The 18829-nt window shown below is 37.9% G+C and overlaps 3 protein-coding genes across 18 annotated transcripts in view; 2 read left to right on the forward strand and 1 right to left on the reverse strand.

Annotated features, from left to right (window-relative positions):
• The window catches only part of Pdcd4 (programmed cell death 4), a 38408-nt gene extending 37091 nt beyond the window's left edge, over window positions 1-1317 (forward strand). For 8 of the 14 annotated variants that reach the window (XM_076563303.1, XM_076563297.1, XM_076563306.1 and 5 more), the window contains one exon: window positions 561-1317. In XM_076563303.1, coding sequence (XP_076419418.1) covers window positions 561-621 — 61 coding nt within the window. In that variant the 3' untranslated portion in view covers window positions 622-1317. The remainder of the gene's footprint in view (window positions 1-560) is intronic. The other 6 variants (XM_042265284.2, XM_042265303.2, XM_076563304.1 and 3 more) reach the window with 2 other exon arrangements.
• A 1243-nt stretch (window positions 1318-2560) lies between these two features.
• On the reverse strand, window positions 2561-18660 carry Bbip1 (BBSome interacting protein 1). Of its 2 annotated transcripts, none has more exons than XM_006995138.4 (3): window positions 18488-18660; window positions 3684-3759; window positions 2561-3047 (listed from the first exon to the last, which is right to left on the reverse strand). In XM_006995138.4, the coding sequence occupies exons 2-3, from the start codon at window positions 3727-3729 to the stop codon at window positions 2881-2883; spliced, it is 213 nt and encodes a 70-aa protein (XP_006995200.1). In that variant the 5' UTR covers window positions 3730-3759; window positions 18488-18660; the 3' UTR covers window positions 2561-2880. The 2 variants fall into 2 exon arrangements, with proteins under 2 accessions (XP_006995200.1, XP_006995199.1); XM_006995137.4 differs by lacking the exon at window positions 18488-18660 and adding an exon at window positions 18228-18366.
• The window catches only part of Shoc2 (SHOC2 leucine rich repeat scaffold protein), an 83305-nt gene continuing 82712 nt past the window's right edge, over window positions 18237-18829 (forward strand). For both annotated transcript variants that reach the window (XM_006995136.4, XM_015988667.3), the window contains exon 1: window positions 18237-18373. The gene's annotated coding sequence lies outside the window, so the exon portion shown is untranslated. The remainder of the gene's footprint in view (window positions 18374-18829) is intronic.

Here is an 18829-nt window from a genome sequence, read left to right on the forward strand (position 1 = left end):
TAAACATTTTGGCAATATTATTTGTTAACATTTATTTTTCATTTGTTTATGTGGCTTTATATACTCATGTCATGGTACATATGTGGAGGTCAGAGGTCAACTGGTGGGTCCCAGAATTGATCATGTTTTCTGGCAAGAGCCTTTATCCACTCTGAACCACCTTGCTGGCCAAAACTATTTTGTTAAATTCTATAGTTCCATCTTTCATACTTCTCCATGTTTAAAGTCCTTATGTTCAGCTCACTTGCTTTCACATAAGGTAGAAGTAAATGCTGAAGTCTAATTAAAATGTCTTTATTTTCTATTTAACTTTTATTAATAACTAAGTAGATAAGGAAGTTCATTAGTAATTTCTAAGCTACTCATATTTGCTCTTTATCAGATGTTTTCTAAGGCTAAGGTATCTAGTAGGTAAAAAACATCTTTTCAAAGGAATTCAGACGCGCTGGCTTTAAAATAGCAGAACTCTAAAGTCTTAAATATGTAAACAAGTCAAGGTTTTAATGTTTTTCATAGAATCAGATTTTTACCTACTCTTGTTTTTGTCCTTTTTGTTACAGGGGAAGAAAGCGTTTTGTAAGTGAAGGAGATGGAGGCCGTCTTAAACCAGAGAGCTACTGAACACAAGAACTCTTACAATCTTAGGTGTGATAACGGCAGATCTGAACTGTAAGAGTTGTTAGTGCAGTTTTTTTTTGGGGGGGGGGTTGGGTAACAAGGCATTTCTGAAATTTTATAAACATACATTTAATGGGGATTTTTGAAGGAAGTACTTTCTTTTTCTTTTTTTTTTCCTTTGAGGGGAAATTAAAGGAGGGACAGCAGAGTAACCACTTAAGTGTGGACCATTCTGATAAGCTACTTTTTCTAAGTGCCATGTATATGACCTAATCATTCCAAGTTTTGCATTGATGTCTGACTGCCACTCCTTTCTTTCAAGGACAGTGTTTTTTTTGTAGTAAAATCACTGGTTTATACAAAGCTTTAGTTAGGGGTGAAGTGACGCTACGAAGCCCCATGTTGGCTGCTGCTGTGGAAATGCTGTGCTTTGGGAGTAAAACACCACACACACACACACACACACACACACACACACACACACACACACACCCCACACACACATTTTTGTCTTAAAGAATTTTTAAAAGACGAGTTAGTCATGAGACTTTTTCATCTTTCCAGGGAACATATTGATTGGTCTTAAATACTAGACAGTTAAGTAAATGGTGGCTGGAACATCTATTTTTCTACAAAACTGGAAAAATGAACCCGGTTCTACAAGAATGTACAACAAAATAAACCGTGAAGCAGTGTTGACTCTTTGGTGGGAGTTCATTTATTTTGTCTGTTGAAAACGTCTTTTAGGTTTCCAATGTAAACCTCATTAGGCCTTGTGTTCAATCCTAACAGTGTGGACAAACAAAAATGTTTTATTTTTCCTTGAGACAGAGCCTTGTTAATGTATCTCTGGCTGGCCTGATAACTCTTTAGGTAGTCCAGGCTGTCCTCAAACTCATGGTAGTCTTCCTGTGTCCATTCAGTGTCCTGAGTGCTGGGAATAAAGGCATGGACCACCATGCCTGGCTTTCAAAACAAGTACATTTGAGCTTAGTGAATTCAAGTTATGACAAACTTTCTTTTTAACCTTCAGATTTTAATTAAAAAAAAAATAAAACAGGACTAGAGAGATTGCTAAGCAGTAGTGAGTACTGCTGCTCTTTCACAGGACCCAAGTTGGATTCCTAGCACCCACATTGGGTGGCAGCTCACATCCTCCAGTAATTTGAGCCCTCTTGGTACCGGATGTTCTCTTGTGGCTTCTGTGGACACTGCACATAGGTAGCATATACATAGACACATAAAAATCTTAAAGCAGTGTAATAGTTGAAAAACTGCCTTTTAAAGTTATTCTAGGGAAATACATGTATATTTTCATCTTTTGTTTACTGATCTGGAGATTAATGAAGTTTGTCTAATATATAAACAGCTCTTATACTTAAGTTCTGTTAACATGTTTAAGAAAGTATTCTCCAAGTACTTTATCTAAATACCAATTTGTAATTACCAATAAATAAGTTAAAGAGAGATCCTATTTCTAGCCTCTTTTATAAAGGCTAATTACTTAGCAAGGTTTCAAGGTCTGTGGTAATTGAAGGTGTCTAGTGACTGCAGTAAACCATTACATTTATAATTTTCAAAATAGTTTCTTGGTTACAGGGCTTGATAAGAGTCTTTTAGAAAGAAAACTCTACTGTTTATACTTCATGGGCTCTTCTAAGCTCATATTACTTAGGTTTATTACTATGATGGCTATAATAAGCATTTCTAGGTTTTTGTATTTATTACTCAATAGTTATGCAATTCTCTATTTCTTAAAATTAATGTAATTAAGAGCTTAGTTGACTCCAGAATAGCTAAAGGTTTCTCAAAAAATCAAATTTGTTTAAGAAACCAGTTTTGTTATTGCTGCTGTCATTAGGGTTAGGCTACATACCATTAAATGTAACATGGTACATAACTGGTTAAGTTGGTTTTTGGGTAATATGTAAGCCCAACAATGTATTCAAGAACAGAGTTTATTTTCAGATTTAAGTGTCTAATAAACACGAAGAAATCATTCATCCATAAAAGATGCATTTAATTTCTTACATTCATAACAATAGGTATAGCAAATAAGGTAATTTATAATTTTAAAAACTTTTCCAAAATCCCCTAACTTGATACAAAGCTTTCTTTTTAACACAAACCAATGTTTAAGTTCCCAAATTTGTTTTTTAAAATTATGGATGTCCAGTTTGATTATGTATTTCCAGCCTATAGTTATAGCATAGTTTCTAGTTCCTATTAAGATGGGGGTCCGTCCCCTTAAAGTGGTATTCGTCACTGGGCTATTTGCCGGTCTTCTTTTTCGGCCATTTCTTGTTGGCGGATTGTATCCTGTGCTGCTTGCTGCATTTTCTCCAGTTTTTCCAGAGTCAGAGATTTTAAGGGTAAAAGTTTGGGTTTACACAGCACCATTGTGGTTACATCTTCCACAGACAACTGCCCTATTAATAAGAAATAAGAAGTTAATTTGAGAAAGAGGCCTGGTGGTTTTGATTTGCAACTAGAATGTAAGTCTAAAATCTTACTGCCAATGAAAAAGTTTCTGCTCCTGGACTGACAAAGCAGTAATCTCACAAGCAACATTTCTCAATACTGAAGAGTCAGGAAACAAGAGCTGATACACAACAGAACTGTTTGGGCCAAATGTTTAATTGGAAGAATATGTACACAACACAAAAATATAGCAAGCTGCAACATTTAACATGAATGCTCAAATTATGAGTTGTTTAACTGGAATGGTTAGCTTTTCTTACTAGAGTTTGATTTTAGGTTACTTTCCCCATATTTTCAATCTTCCTTTGAATTCCACTTCACTGAGACTTTCACGTTATATTCTGCACTGAGGTATAACAGGATTTATAGTTATAAGAAACAGTATTTAATTCGGTGTCCTTTTGTTGAAAAAAGTGAGAATTTCTTTACAACCTACTCACAAAAACACAATAGACCTGGGAGTGGACAGTAAGTGAGGCATGTAACCACAGTAGTTGCAAATACTTAGCTATTCTGCTGTGTGATACCACCCATCACCTGATAAGTCTCTAGTAGTCTATAACCAAAATACCTGGGAGATATACCTTGTTTTGGAAGGACTTCATGGAACATCGACTTCACTTCTGCCATCTATAACTGCTGGATACAGTGCTTTTGCTCCTTCAATGAGAAATCAATTACTAACATTAAAATTCCCAACGAATACTTACTAGAGACCATAACTGAAATCACAAATACTATAGAAAGGAAACTACCCTACGTGCAAGATTTTCTCATCAGTTTTCTGTGGTTCTCCTCTAAAATAAAGGTGAGACATCGTATGTGTATCAAGAGCTTGTCAATATTTATTCAATAGTGAGTAACTGAAATGTTATCTAACTTTTCCCATCCTAAGAAAAAAATTGGTAAAACTTCAGTTTTGTTTTTGTATTTTTTTTTTTTTTTTTCTTGAGACAGGGTTTCTCTGTATAGCCCTGGCTGTCCAGGAACTCTCTTTGTAGACTAGGCTGGCCTTGAACTCACAGAGATGTGCCTGCCTCTGCCTCCTGAATGCTGGGATTAATTGTATGTGCCATCACTGCCTGGCATTTTTTTTTTTTTTTTTTCATTTTAAGAGGAAATCATTCAGTTGAGAAAAGGCATATAGGAAGCCATCTTGGTTCACTGACAGCTCCTCTCCCGAGGAGACACTGACACCACTGAAACTACCACACTACCAACTGAAAAGGGGTGAGGCACAGACAAAGAGGTGGTAACAGGCAGCATTTCCTTAACATTTTTTTTCTTAAGTTGCTAACAGCTGATTTCTACTTTTCAATTCCTGACCGCACAGCTGTAATCTGTAAGAAAGCAACACAATGGGTAAACAAGCTAGAAACAGACATTAAGTATGCTTTTAGCAGTCCTACTGAGATACTATATTCAAAAGGACCAGGATACACCTTCCTATTAGTATTGTTATGGCTATCTAAGCACATGCTACCTGCAGCCCTTGCAACAAATGTTACATCCCAAATTCAACTATACTGTCTGCTCTAAGTGTCTGGATCAAGTTGTGGAATGATGCCTTCTTAAATGTGCTTTTCCAGGCAGTGCCACCCATTTAGTGATGTTTCACTACACTGACGCAACCTTACTATAAGTCTTTCGCAATGTTACTACCAAGATTTATTATTTATAAGGTGGTGATGCTGGCTTGGTGCCTGCTTTTCCACCCACTGCAAATTAATTATAACCAAGTGAAGCTGCTTTTGTTCTTTGTCATTCTTGCTCCACTACTTAGTCCTAATGAAAGCTTTCTACTTTGTATCCTTCAAGTGATTATCTTCTCATTCAAATTACTTGAGAATGTCTAGGTTCCTGAGAACTTCTATCTGCTTTGCAGAACTCCTATCTTCAAACTTTATTCCTGTTCTCTCTTTGCTCTACAAGGGAGAGTACATGATACAAAGAATAGGCCAGGAAAGCTACTCATCACTAAATGGAGTGTGAGGTAAGTGTACTATTGCAATACTCTTAGAATGCATAGCTCCTAATACATGCTTCCTTGCTACTTAGGCCTGAAACCTAATACATCCTTTTTCTTCCTGGTTGGGTTAAGGCTGATAGCAGTGCATATCCTTGATTAAACTGAATATAGCTACTGAACCCCTAACCTCTCCATTAAAAACATCATAATGAAAATACTGTGCCTACATCAGAAACAGATCTGACATGCCACTGAAACGGATGGGCATTACTGATTTTGAGAAATGTAAAGCATAACAACTACTTTCATACATACCACCAAAATGTTGTCTATCTTGGTAGGTTAAGTTTTAGCTATTTATAAAAAGAGCAACTCCAACTTTGTATAATTAAATCACTACCCTTTGTTTTCCTTTGGTTTGTACCTCTTACACATCCAAAATACAGCCTGAGGAAAACAGTGATACTTGGTGATCATTTCTGTTTGAGCCATTGTTAGTGGAAAGGGTGTGGGGCTGGTGAAGAGTGGGTTGACACACTTGTGAGAGTAACATCGGCGCCCTCATTTGCTTAGGTGGTTTCTGCTTTAGTAGCACTGATTCTTGTTCTATGCCCCTTAGGCCTTGACAGGAGAGAAACAGGAAGGGAAGGGCTAAAATAAGCAAAGTGGAGATCTGATGGCTAGCATTGGCCAGGATACACAGTTTTGATAATTAACTGCCCTGGGAGTCTGGAACAGGAAGGAACTTTTTTTTTTCCCCTCATAGCAGTCTGCCATTATCCAAACACAAGTGTTTGTAGGGTGTAGTGTTTTCTAAGGAGTTGTGGCTACTTCTAAGCTCATTATCAAAGCAGATGGGGTGTATACAAAACCAGAGACGGATGGATCAAAAGAGAAATACAACAAACACCTATTATTGAAATGTGTATTGAAAAACTGCCATGACCATTCAGTAAATGAATGCCTACCATGTGTCAGACAATGTTCATCAGTGCAAATAAAAATCATTTGCCTTTTGTAGCCTACAGCTGGGGGATAAGAGAAGAGAAACAGCAGAAGGTAGCTAAGTGCAGATACAAGTTTAAATTGAATGGTGGAAGAGAGCAGTCTAGTTGTAAAAAGAAAATCATGATGGTCCCATTAGGATGACACTTAAGCAAAGAGTAGATGTGTGTGAGTTTTTGTGCTATGCCTTGGAATTGTGGATATGGACAGATCCAAAGCCTGCTAACTTCCACAGTGAAAGAAGGCTTATGGAAATGGACACCCTCTTTCAGCCTTTTTTATAGAGCTACTTTGCTATATCTCCTAAAACCAAGCATTCTCCTTCAGAGCTATCATCCCTAATAAAACTACAGCAGAATGCTTAGGAGTAGGGATGCCCATTCAGCATTGCATTAAAATCACATTGACTAGCAAAATGTTTAGCAATACTGAGCCCACTTTTCCACCAACTGCCCAAGACTTAAATTATGGGTTATGTACAGACTAGAATACTATCTCAGAATAAGAAATGATCCAGATTGTGATGGCATATTAAGACAAATATTAAAATGACGAAGTAAACTTACTTTTACCATATTGGAACTCAGATTTTTAACACTGCTAAACGCAGTGTCAATAAATCATTGTTTGAAGCCCTTGGTCTGGGTAATTGGAAAAGTCTGACGCTTCCTTTCCTTTTTAAAGTTGGTAATCTCTCTCAGAGAACACAGTTCTGATGTGCAGTGTACCTCAAAATCCTGAGAAGGTATGCAAACCTACCATAGTAGTGGCTGTCTAAAATGAATGCAAAAGAACTCAAAGGAAAACAAAACCTTTGTCATGAGACATTTCACTGTTTTTGGAGCATTGGAAGACTGGTCTAAGAAAGTCTTTTAAAATCAATCATGTAATTGGACAAGCTGGAAGAGAAGATCACCAAAGTGTCCTTTTTAACTTTGAGAATGCAAGCTGTCTTCAATTCTTACCTGAAGAGTCTTAGAGACATTTTATATGTTTCTAAATTGACATACATTTTTCATTTGAAATAGTTACAAAGGACATGATTTCTACATACTTAATATCAATTTTTTTAAAACATTCACTGTAAACAGCAATTTGGTAGCTAACTTTTTTTTTTAAATAAAAAAGATCTTCCTTAGAGATTTTGTATTACTCATTTTATCCCTAGATCTCTTTATTTCTATCACAATTTTTTTTTTTTTTTTTTTTTTTTTTTTTTTTTGGTTTTTTCGAGACAGGGTTTCTCTGTGTAGCTTTGCGCCTTTCCTGGAACTCACTTGGTAGCCCAGGCTGGCCTCGAACTCACAAAGATCCGCCTGGCTCTGCCTCCCGAGTGCTGGGATTAAAGGCGTGCGCCACCACGCCCGGCTGCTCTATCACAATTTTAATCTAACATTTTCCCACTTGTTATGTTACTGATCATACTAGATTATTAGCTAGTTACAAAATGATATATTTAAAGTATAACTTTAAAATACACATTGATAAAGTTATTGCCCACACATCTGTTATTAAGGAGACTTTTCTCAGTTCACATATGCTTGGCTGAGAATTTATTTGGATTGCTACAGTCTGACTTTGTATTTATCCAGGCATTGCTACAGTCTGACTTTTCAATTATACAGGTATAAGTACTGAGATGGGAATGGGAAAAATTTTTGTTCAAGTTTTGAACTTGTTATATATTTAAAAGTCATAGTGATCTATCACTAATGGTTAGTTTTAGAGAACAACATACTAGTAAATTAAGTTTTCCTCACTGTGCATGTTAGGCAAGCATTTTACCAATGGGCTGCATTCTTAGTGCCTACATTTCTGTGAGTAGTTTTTGAAGCAGAGCACTGACCAGTCCCTCCTGTGAAAGCTCAGCCTTACCTAATAATTCCAAGCCCTTAGTCTTAAAATGAGCTTTATTTACTTACTGTCTCTGGCACCCAAGAGATTTCATTCCTTGAAGCATTTCATTGTAGTAAAATTCTACACTGGCTGGAAAAATGCCTTTTTTTTTTCTTTTTTGTTGTTGTTAGGTGATTGTGAAGGGAGGGGTAAAGGAAATAAGACTAGGCATGATTATCTACAGGCTCATTTTTTTTTTTAAAGGGAATTAAGCATCAGAAACTTCACATGGAAGTTAATGGTCTACAAGTTCATTATTATTAGCTTTGCTTGCCTTTATTCTGCCCTGATTGTCTTTAGGTATCTGGAAGCATGTGTACCCTGGCATAAATACTACTGATTTGTAAAATAAATCACATTATGCTGTACTTAGAGATATTAATAGATTTTCTGAAAGAATTTTATAGTTAACTAAAATTTGAGAAGCTCTAGGAAGGAAAAATGATTTTTCTTTTTAACATCAATACTTCATGAAACTTCAATATACTAATGTATGTAATGAATCTGCAGCAGGAGAAATGAAAATGAAAATTATTTGTCAAACTTACTTGATCCTGGACTCATTTAAAAATGTTCTATGGTACAGCATACTAGATGTGTCATAAGACACTAGGTGGAGCACACACTAAGGAAACACCATTATTTACAATATAATAAAGCTAATTTGAAATCATTTTTTTCCTGAATAATTTGTAAAGGTCAATCCAAGATGGTTTATCTTCTTTCCCTAGTAAGTTGAAAGTTTAGACACTCTTGGAAAAAACTGTCTTTTACAGGAACTACTTAAATATAAAAAGAGAAACATCTTGCAGAGTATTTGAGGAATTGACAAAAATAACAGCTGTTTGCTGTTGCCCGTCAGAAGAACACTCTGTGACACAAGTCCAGCATTTTGACAGTTGTTTATGTGCTGCGTGCACATTAGACATACAGTGGCTAGGGTGGATGTCAGGTGTCCTCTCTGTTGCTCTCAGTATCTTTAAGACAGGGTCTTATACTGGCCACCACAATCACTAAAACAGTTTGAAGTCAAAAGGACCTAAATAGATGTACAGTAATGGATATTTCAGTCTTGGCAACCAGCTGGATCACGGAATCAGAGAAGAAAAAAAAAAAAAAGGAAGAATGGATGACAAGGTCATGCTCAGGTTTGGCTATGTGAATGAGGATATATTTGTAAGACTTAGGAGGAAACGTGCTGTGTAATGACCTAGGCAGTAAAAGTGCTTGCTTGAGGTTGACCCTTGGAATCCACGGTAGCAGGGAAGAACTGATTGCTGAAGGTTTTGGCTGCATATATATGCTGTACCATATGTGTATACACACATAGACACATACACCATACACCCAATAGACAAAGGGATGTATAAGTATGGAATGGAATATTGAAGGAGAAGCCAAGAGGATGGTGATAGTGTAAGCCAACAAAAGCAATGGTATACATATTTTCCTTTAAGCAGCAATTTCACAATAACAGTATCAATAAAGGACTTTGAAAGCCAAAGACCAAGGTTTATATGAACTTGTTAAGAGTGTGCTCTTATGACATCTGTTAGACTTTAATGTAGACATATATAGATCTCTAAAGTGGCCACACAGTAAAAGCTTATATACTAGAACCATACCTTCTATCCTATAGAAAATATATAGATATCAGGGAACTGGATGACTTCAAGGTATATAAAGTGATCCCTTTTTAAAAAACACATTGTAGACAGGCAAGCTTAGAAGAGACAGCAGGGGCATTGGGATCAGTAAGGGAGGCACAATTGTTTTAAGATGATGAATCGACAAAATAAAGCAATGAGAACAAACGTTAAGATGTAAGGGATGTTCAATAAATCTCCCCTACCATTCTACTCACCACTCTCTTTGGGTGATAAAATGATCAAAGTTGATTGAGAAAAGGTAAAACAGTTGGACTGTGCAGGTAGTAATTCAAATTTGAAAGGAAGAATAAAGACTATGTACGGTGGTTTGAATGAAAATGACCCCCATTGGGTAATAGATTTGAATGCATGGTCACTAGGGAGTGGCACTATTTGAAAGGTTTAGGAGGTGTGGCTTTATTGGAGGAAATGTGTTACTGAGGGTGGGCTTTGAGGTTTCAAAAAACCCATGCTAAGCCCAGGGTCTCATGGCCAGTGGATAAGGTTGTAGCTCTCAGTTACCATTTCTGCTTGTATGCTGCCATGCTTTCTGCCATGATAATAATGGACTAAACCTCTGGAACTGTAACCAAGTCCTCAATTAAATGCTTTCTTTTATAAGAGTTGCTTTGGTCATGGTGTCTCTTCACAGCAATAGAACACTGACTTAAGACATCACAATTTAGGTTTAGGTTCAGTAAGTGTGTAAGTCCAATTGGAAGATAGGAATGATCGAGGAACAGAGAGTCAGCTGCACATCAGTGTCAACGCTAGAGGTACATTCAATCACTCAAGGATGTGGAAAATGGTGGGTGGTGGGATTAGCAGTAAAAAGACAAGTATACATGAACTATGAACCAAAGGCTGAGGGGCCCCTAGCTGGATCAGGCCCTCTGAATAGGTGAGACAGTTGATGGCTTGATCAGTTTGGGAGGCAACTAGGCAGTGGGACCAAGTCCTGTGCTCATTGCATGAGTTGGCTGTTTGAAACCTGGAGCTTATGCAGGCATACTTGGCTCAGTCTGGGAGGAAGGGACTGGACCTGCCTGGATTAAGTCTAACAGGTTGATCGCAGTCCTCAGGGGAGGCTTTGCCCTGGAGGAGGTGGGAATAGGGGGTGGGCTGGGGGGAGAATAGGGGAACCCGTGGCTGATATGTAGAACTGAATGGTATTGTAAAATAAAATAAAATAAAAAATAAAAATTAAAAAAAAAGACAAGTATACATAGCAGTTAAGAGAAGCATCCTTTTCTTTTAAAGCATTCTAGGATTTTGCTTATTTTGTGTGCGTGTAGGTGCATACATGTCATACTAATGCATCGAAAATACAGAATTCATATAAAGCCTCACATCAATTCCTAGCACATAAGAGCTCAATGAATAGTAATTCTTACTGTACTGTACCACTATAATGATGTCCTAAAACTAGATTCTCAGAAAAAAAATGAAGTCTAAAAAAGAGTTATGGGGGCTTATTACTAATATTTAATGAAGAAAAATGTACCAGTAAGGAGGAACATTTCAGAATTATTTACCCATCCTCCCACCCACTATCACCTAGGTCAAAACCTGCTTAGCTTCTGAGGTCAGTCCTGTTCACAGTGGTGTGGCTATAGATGCCCATCCTCTATACAGCCATACTCTCTTAGTAATGATCTTAAACACAGATTAGTTTAAATGCATCTAGCTGGGTTGTGGTGGCACATGGCTTTAATGCCAGCACTTACTTGGGAGGTAGAGGGAGGGGGGAATCTCTGAGTTTGAGGCCAGCCTGGTATACAGAGTGAGTTCCAGGACAGCTAGGGGTACACAGAGAAACCCTGTCTCGAAAAAAACCAAACCAAAACAAACCAAAGAATTAATATATCTATGTGTACCTTAGCTTCATAGTATCAGAGTTTAGTGGAAAGTCACACATATTAACTAAGACATTTGAGCAGTGTGTGTGTGTGTGTATTTTTTTAACCTCAAAAAGGTAATGTTAGAATTGAATTACGTTGGGTGCAGCCAAAAAATAAGAAAACTTGAATTACCCACCTCCCATTCATCTTCCAATATATATAAAAGTGAACCGTAAAAGACTAGAAAGAAGTAATCATGTTTAAGATTATAGAGTTGTTAAATGAAGAAAAAGGACTTGGACTCTCATCTGCCATAATCCATTAACCTGGTCCTCTTCTCTGTTTTCTCTATGCTACATCTGGGTAAATAGCTTGGAGGCCCATCAAAAGAACACAAACATTTAAGATGTTAGACGAGAGAAGAGACCTCAGTGAGTAGAAACCAGTGAAGGCTAAAGTAATACATTCTTCACAATCTATTGGAATGGGCAGTTTCTTTTCTTTTTTTTTTTTTTGTCTTTTTTTTTAATTTATTTTTTAAATTACACTCATGATATTAATCACATTTGTGGTATTCATAGATTACATTCGCAGTATTCATTCAAATATATATATATATATATATATTAATATTAATTTTAAATGTTGAATGTCATTTCTTGAAGGGGGTAGGAGGTCTTAATTACAGGCTTACAGCACAATGGGAGGACCCTGGAGGGCAGAAGTTCGCTACTGATGCTTTACAATCTTGCATCTAAGCTGTTAACGTGGAATGGGCAGTTTCTAAGCCACTAATTACTGTTAGAAAGGTAAAAACGAGTCAGTAAGTCTTAGGAATGTGTACATGTTTAAAAAGTAACTGGCATACAAACTAAAGCAGTATGCTTTTTTTTCTCTCTTTAGCAACTGTCACAGACAATACATGTAGCACTTGAATGATCTTTCTTAATTTGTAGATCAAGTATTCTAGTTGTCATGTCTGATACCAGCCTGAAAACAGCATTAGGAAGGCAAACTTTTTTTTGACTATGACCTTTTTTTTTTTCCAGTGCTGGTAATCAACTCAGGGTGTTGTGTATGATAAGTAAGTGCTCTACCATGAGCCTCAGCCCTAAATATTATGTTTTAAAAGAATGTGCCATCAGAACTGCCACATTTTGAGCAGAGAGGCAATATGTTAAATAGCTAAACAGGGCTATATCTTTGTGTAGCTACCTGGAAAATGCAAGCTGTGGTCACAAAAGTGGTAAATAGAAAGGGAGACAGATTACTAAAATATAACTCCAGTTACAAGAACATGGATCAGAAACATAAAAAGTAAGACCCAGACCACGATTTGGATCCATTTTTAAAACTGTTCTAGCTCACAGGAATACTGGGTTTTGTGCCAGAAGTCATTCTCATAGTCTCCTTAATATTGCCTACCACTCCTAACCTGGTACTCTTTTTTTTTTTTTAAGTCTTCACTATCACTCTTTCCCCCTGTATTAAATAAACTTATCAGCTTATCCTAATTATAGAAAACCCATCTCTAAAGTCTGAAATGGAACGCTTCAGAGTAGTTTAGGAGTTCCATGTACTTTAAACAAGCAATGACAACAACAGCTTGTGTAAAACAAGCTTGAGCTCAACTTTTTTCTTCTAGTAGTCTAATTTCTGTTTTAAGTGGGGCACAGAGTTGTTCTCTATACTAATTAGCTAGCTGTTTTTGCTCTGTTTCGTGTACATACTTAGGAGATACTGAAGTTACACTGATACATAACTGTGTGACACTGAATACATTTCTTAGCCATTATGCAGCTTGGTTTCCTTATACAAAACATTTCATATTTCAATATCTATCCAAAATTCAAAGCTCCAAGTAAAGAGCAGATATAAAAATGCCTAGAAATTCAGTATGGTTTATTATCCTAGGTCAAATTTTCATGTCATGATGGACTTGCTCTACACTGCCATTAAGGGATCTTTTAAATCTTTATAGGCATTGTATTACCTACAAATAATATGGCATGATTTATTTAAAAGTGTTTTTCTTTAAACATTTTTAAAACTTATTTAAAGCAACATACATTGCCAAATTGTATTCTTAATTTTTTTGTATGTATGATAAAACAAATGTACTTCATAATATATATAACTCAAGGCTGAAATCATGTTGAAGGTTTAAGTGAGCAGCGAAGAGTAGAAACCTATATAGACTGTAACCAAGGGAACAGAAATCTGTTATATGTTAAAATTCTATCTTGAATCTTTGGCAGAGATGACAAGTGACTTGAGCCTTACCAAGAGAAGTAATAGTGCTTTAAAGCATTTTGAGACTCTAAACCAAGTCCTAATGTTTTTATGTAAGAAATATAGACATCATAGAGTAGTATAGTCCCAAACTAGTTTAATTTTTTTTTATTCTAGTCTGCTGGATGTTTAAAAAGTATCTGAACCAATTTTGAAAACCTGCAGATTTGACATAAAATTCAAATTTTAGCTGTATTTGGCAGTATTTGCTAAACACGTACTCTCAGATTCTCTACTGTTTCCATTGCTTCCCTTCCCTTATCAGCTCAGCAGTTAAGCATATCTAACATTTAACTTGCAGTAAAATACAGAGCCACAACACATTATATGCCAAACTGTCTAACTGTACCAGCTGTGCAGTGATTGACTTTTGTTTGTTTGGTTTTTAGTTGTAAACCTAGTCTTTAATGTTTGTGCCATCTCTCCAACTTCCCCTCCCTGTCTTGAGACAGGCTCTGGATGCAGTTGCTTAGGTTGCTTTGGGATTCCTGGGCTCAAGTAATCTCCCTGCTTCATCCTCCAGCGTAGCTGGTACTATGGGTGAAAACCATTGAGCCTGGACTACTAGGCACTAAGATTCAAATCCTAGAGATGGAAGCACCAGAAGCAATCCTGTTATATAAAGGATATTCATTGTTAGGGCTCTTAAAGCAAAATTCTTTTGTGAATTCATTAAGTTAGCTCTTTCAAAGTAAATTCAGTTTGGCTGGTGCAGTTTCAAGGGGGCATGGCATAGAATTGTAGGAACAATGACAAAAATTATCTTGTTATAGTCAAAAGTTGGAGTTATATGAAGAATGAAATTTCAAAGCATAGATTTTGGAATAGGGAATGGGGCAGTACTGGGGATTAAATTTAGGGCCTTTTGTATACTAGCCACACATTCACCCCTGAGCTACACCTCCAGTTCCATATAGATCGCCCAATGTAAGCTAATAAGGAAAAGGTGAGAGAGTGAGCCCTGAAAGACTATGTTTCCCAGCAAACATACAGTAGTAACACCCAGTTTTACTCAAGCAATTGCCCATATGCCAGTGGAGTATGGACTGATAACATTCATGTGGAGAAGCCAACTGAAACATCAGGTATGAGACAGTTGGAGACATAGTAGATTCTCTTCTGCTTTGCTCGCTGGCATCTGCTAGTATAAATGTGTTGCAACATGCTCAATTTGGCTAATTAACTCCGACTCATGTTAATAAAATGTGTGGTGTCTAGTTTCTGAAATGTGCCTAAGTCTCAGAACAGGAACTGTTCATGGGGAATCTAGATGATGTCATAGGCACTGGAAGACTCCAATAGCATATACCACTATTAAGTTCATATTCATCTCATGTAAAATACTGTTCTCTAAAAACCTGTTTTAAAATTCAGTTCTAGGTGTCAGTCTTAAAAATATTAACCTTTAGCATTGTGAAAAAGTTAATTAGTAGCTGAGATAATTGGTTAGTTATTTCCACAGTATGTACGGAAAGAGAATTGATAGTTTACATCATTTTCTAAAGATCATTCCTCAAATCTCAGATTTGTGCATAAAGATCTTGTTTTATTATTAAAAATGTACACTCTTTTCTGAAGCCCTCCAGAATCAATGAATTGGATGGAATCTTTTGTTTTTGACATTAAACTTGGAGAACTGTCTCTCTCTCATTGATCTTTAAATATTTAATGCCTAATATGTGCCTAAATTATACTGCTTTAGAAGTTAATAATAATAACAATCATACTCTGACCACATTCTGTGAGCTATGAGGCAAGCTAAAGTACTTCACATAATATTTGAATTCTGTTCAAATTTAGCCCATAGACACTTGGCTAGTGAATGGTCATATTCCCGAAATCCAGGTCTGATCCTAAAACCTAGTCTTAACTACTATATTATTTAGCCTTCTTGAATTAAGTACTAAGTTAAAATTGTTTCAAAATCACATATGAGCACTCTTCCTCCTATACAAAGAAAGCAACTATTGAAACATGTTATTTTAACTTTCAGTATGGTAGCTAAAAACATTCTACACTAACCTAAGAGATTTCTTTTCACTTTCAAGATGAAAAATAAGTATAGGGTAGGAGGAATACACGAGCTTTGCATTCTTGGGAGTTTTCTTCTTGTGATTATAAACTAAATTCCACAGTTCTTTATCTACCAGGCAGAGAATGTTCCTAATGAACTAAGTGTTAAGCATAATCTTGATTTGCAGCTTTTAATAGGCAATGCTTACTACCAGAAAGCTATCACAGAAACAACAGGACCAATTAGATCATGCAGAAGAATTTCAGGGAGAAAATAACATTGCCTCAATTGGACTGTGGCCATGTGGACAACAGTTGCTGCGGTATCTGCTGTGATAACATCAAGGTTCATGGATTTGAATTACAGAGCTACACATCTTTCAACAGCAGTCTGGAGGGTGCTAGGACTTGAAACTCCAGAAACTACGCTGACATCAGTATACTTTGCTGTAGATTTCATTGCATCAGCTTCAACCACAGGCGAAGTAGCAACATCTATTAAAGGGAGACAGTCTATATTGCCAGCCCAGGGTACCAGGGTTCTCTATAGACACAGGCAAATCAAATGTCAAACCCTTAGCCTGCTAAATTGGATGGACTTCACTAGTAACACATGGCAAGGGTTCATGTAGTTGCATTTGAGAACACAACTGGGAAAGTAAGAATACTGATATGTAGTCATGAACAAGAAAGACTTAAGCCTCTGGTCTAACTTTAGGTCACATGAAGTGAGGAAAGGGATCCATCCCTTTTTCAACAGTACCTCTGGGTTGATTTCTTCAAAATGTCCATTTTGAAGGAAAGAAGATGGGGACAGTTCTAAAGTTAAAGAGTGGTAATGTCCATGTACAATACAATACTTTTGACAGGATTGTGATTTGTATATCTCTATATTTTATGTTACAAAATTGCTAATTTTCTTGGTTGTAATGATACTGTATTTTTCAGTTTCTCTATTTCAAAATTCTTACGAAATTCATGTAGGAAATCTTAGGGGTGTCTGCCTAACAGCAGACCTATAACCTATTTTTAAATAGTAATAAAGTAGGAATGTGAAGAGGAAAGAAATGTGTATATAGTAGAATGTTAACAAGTATTTTACATAGGTAAATGGTGTATGTCTATACAGCCTCTGAGCTTTTTCCCTCCCTTATCCTCCCTCCTTTTTTTGAGAGAGGATTTCACTATGTATCATAGTGGCTTTGAACTTGAGATTCTCTTGCTTCAGCTTCCTGAGTGCATTACACCTAGCTCTTTTAGCTTTGTAATGTCTGAACATTTTCACAATAAAACATATGGGAGGGGGATTATGTTGTAAAGATTTCAGAGGTTAAAACTAAGAAAACACTGAGTATCAGGGACTATGCTCAATTTCTGATAGAGTGAAGAAGAGTAACACTGCTAGGAGTGTCTTAGACATCCAGGACATAGCTAATTATGCAACAGTTTGTCAAGGCACCATTACGTTCAGAGCAGGTGAATCTCATACAAACCATTTTATTCAGGCATAAGCATGGTCATGAAGTTAGAAATATGTAAACAGCTGATACATTAAATAGTGTCTATTATAAGATATGTTAAGAAGTGCTATATAAGCTCCAAAGAAATCATTTCCTGTTGGAGAGAATTTGGAAACACATCTCCAAGGATTACAGAATCATGGACACAAACTCACAAAAGGTGACATCAGACTAACCCCAGAAGAGACAAGAGTGTTTCATTTTTGCCTGGAACATAGGTAGAGAAGGTAGATTTGCACTCTCATTATCGATTGGTTAGGTATAAGCAATTCTTAATTTGCCTGAAAATTACCTGTTTCTTGTAGTTTTAGGTATTCAATAAATTGAATATAAATATTAGAACGACTGACTCCCTGACTCAAAAAGCCAACAGAAGGAATCGCATGAGATAGTGTCTTGAAGGGAACACATAAAGCATGTTAAGTGTTCTTTAAAAGGAGATTCATAAGCATTAAGTTGTTTCTTAAATCGTAGACACCCACGACTACTACAGTATATCCTTAAAAAGAGCCCAGAAAGGGGAGGCAAGACAAAAAGAAAACTGGCGGTGGGAAGGTCTTGTTTTGCTGGTTGGCTAGAAAGTCATCTTTTTGATTGTTGGGGTGGAAATTGATTCCTTTTTGTTCCTGAAATGCACAGTCTCTAAAGGTCAGGGAGTACTGTACTTGATAGGAACTCGTGGAGGCGTGGTCAGGAGCTCCGCTTAGCAGTTGCTAGGGCCCAGGCTCCGGGGTTGGCCTTTGGGTCAGCCCAGGCGGGGGACCGGCCTCGCCCTACCGGGAACCCTAGAGGGGCGGAGGGAAGGCTGGCCACCGCCCCACCCGCCGGAAAGAAAACCCTCCGCCAGCGGAAGCAGCCCTGGGCCCTACTCGTCTTCCCAGGGCTCCCTGCACGCGGCTCCTCCGGCCTGGCCGGCCCGCCGCGGGCCGTCGGGGGCACTCACCTCACTGTTCAGCCTTGGGAGCGGAGGCACCCCTGGGGCGCAGGCCGGGGCGACGATTCCCACCTTCTGGCTATGACCCTACTAGGAAGTGCCAAGCGCAACTTCCGGCGCGAGGGAGTTTTGAAGCTCTAAATTATTTCTTCTAGGTAAGTGATCAGGCGTCTCAGCAAAGGGCCTGGAAACAACACCCGCAGTTCCGCAGTGCGGATGAACTCGTCTGCCGTGGGCTGTCAGGTCACTTCTTCGGGGGGTATACTTACGGGTTCGTTCCTTCCAGACCGCTCCGCTGTTGCCCGGGGTAACGGGGGCTGAACGAAGGAAACGCGTGTACGTCAAACGGGAGACAGGAAACGCCTCTTGCCATTATCAATTATGGCTGCCCGGACTTCAACCGTAACTTCCGACTGGGAGTTGTTGCTCTAGCCGGCTGGAGGCTTTCTCTGTGGCAGAGCTAGCCAGCGGCGCCCAGTGGGCGGGAGACCGCGCACAGCCGCGGAGGAAAGGAAAAGGGCGGGGAGAGGGAAGCTGCCACCAGCGTCTCTCTCTGATTGGACGGCGGCCTTCGCCCTGGCCCCGCCCACCCGCGCTCCCTAGCGAATGTC

This window comes from Peromyscus maniculatus, chromosome 1, assembly GCF_049852395.1.
Source record: "Peromyscus maniculatus bairdii isolate BWxNUB_F1_BW_parent chromosome 1, HU_Pman_BW_mat_3.1, whole genome shotgun sequence".
Taxonomy (NCBI): Eukaryota; Metazoa; Chordata; class Mammalia; order Rodentia; family Cricetidae; genus Peromyscus; species Peromyscus maniculatus.

Coding starts and splice junctions, on each gene's coding strand:
- Bbip1 (XM_006995138.4), bottom strand. CDS start 3,729: ATGGCAGAAGTGAAGTCGATGTTCCATGAAGTCCTTCCAAAACAAG. Junction 3,048..3,683: donor TGAAGTCCTTCCAAAACAAG/GTATATCTCCCA, acceptor TCTTATTAATAG/GGCAGTTGTCTGTGGAAGAT.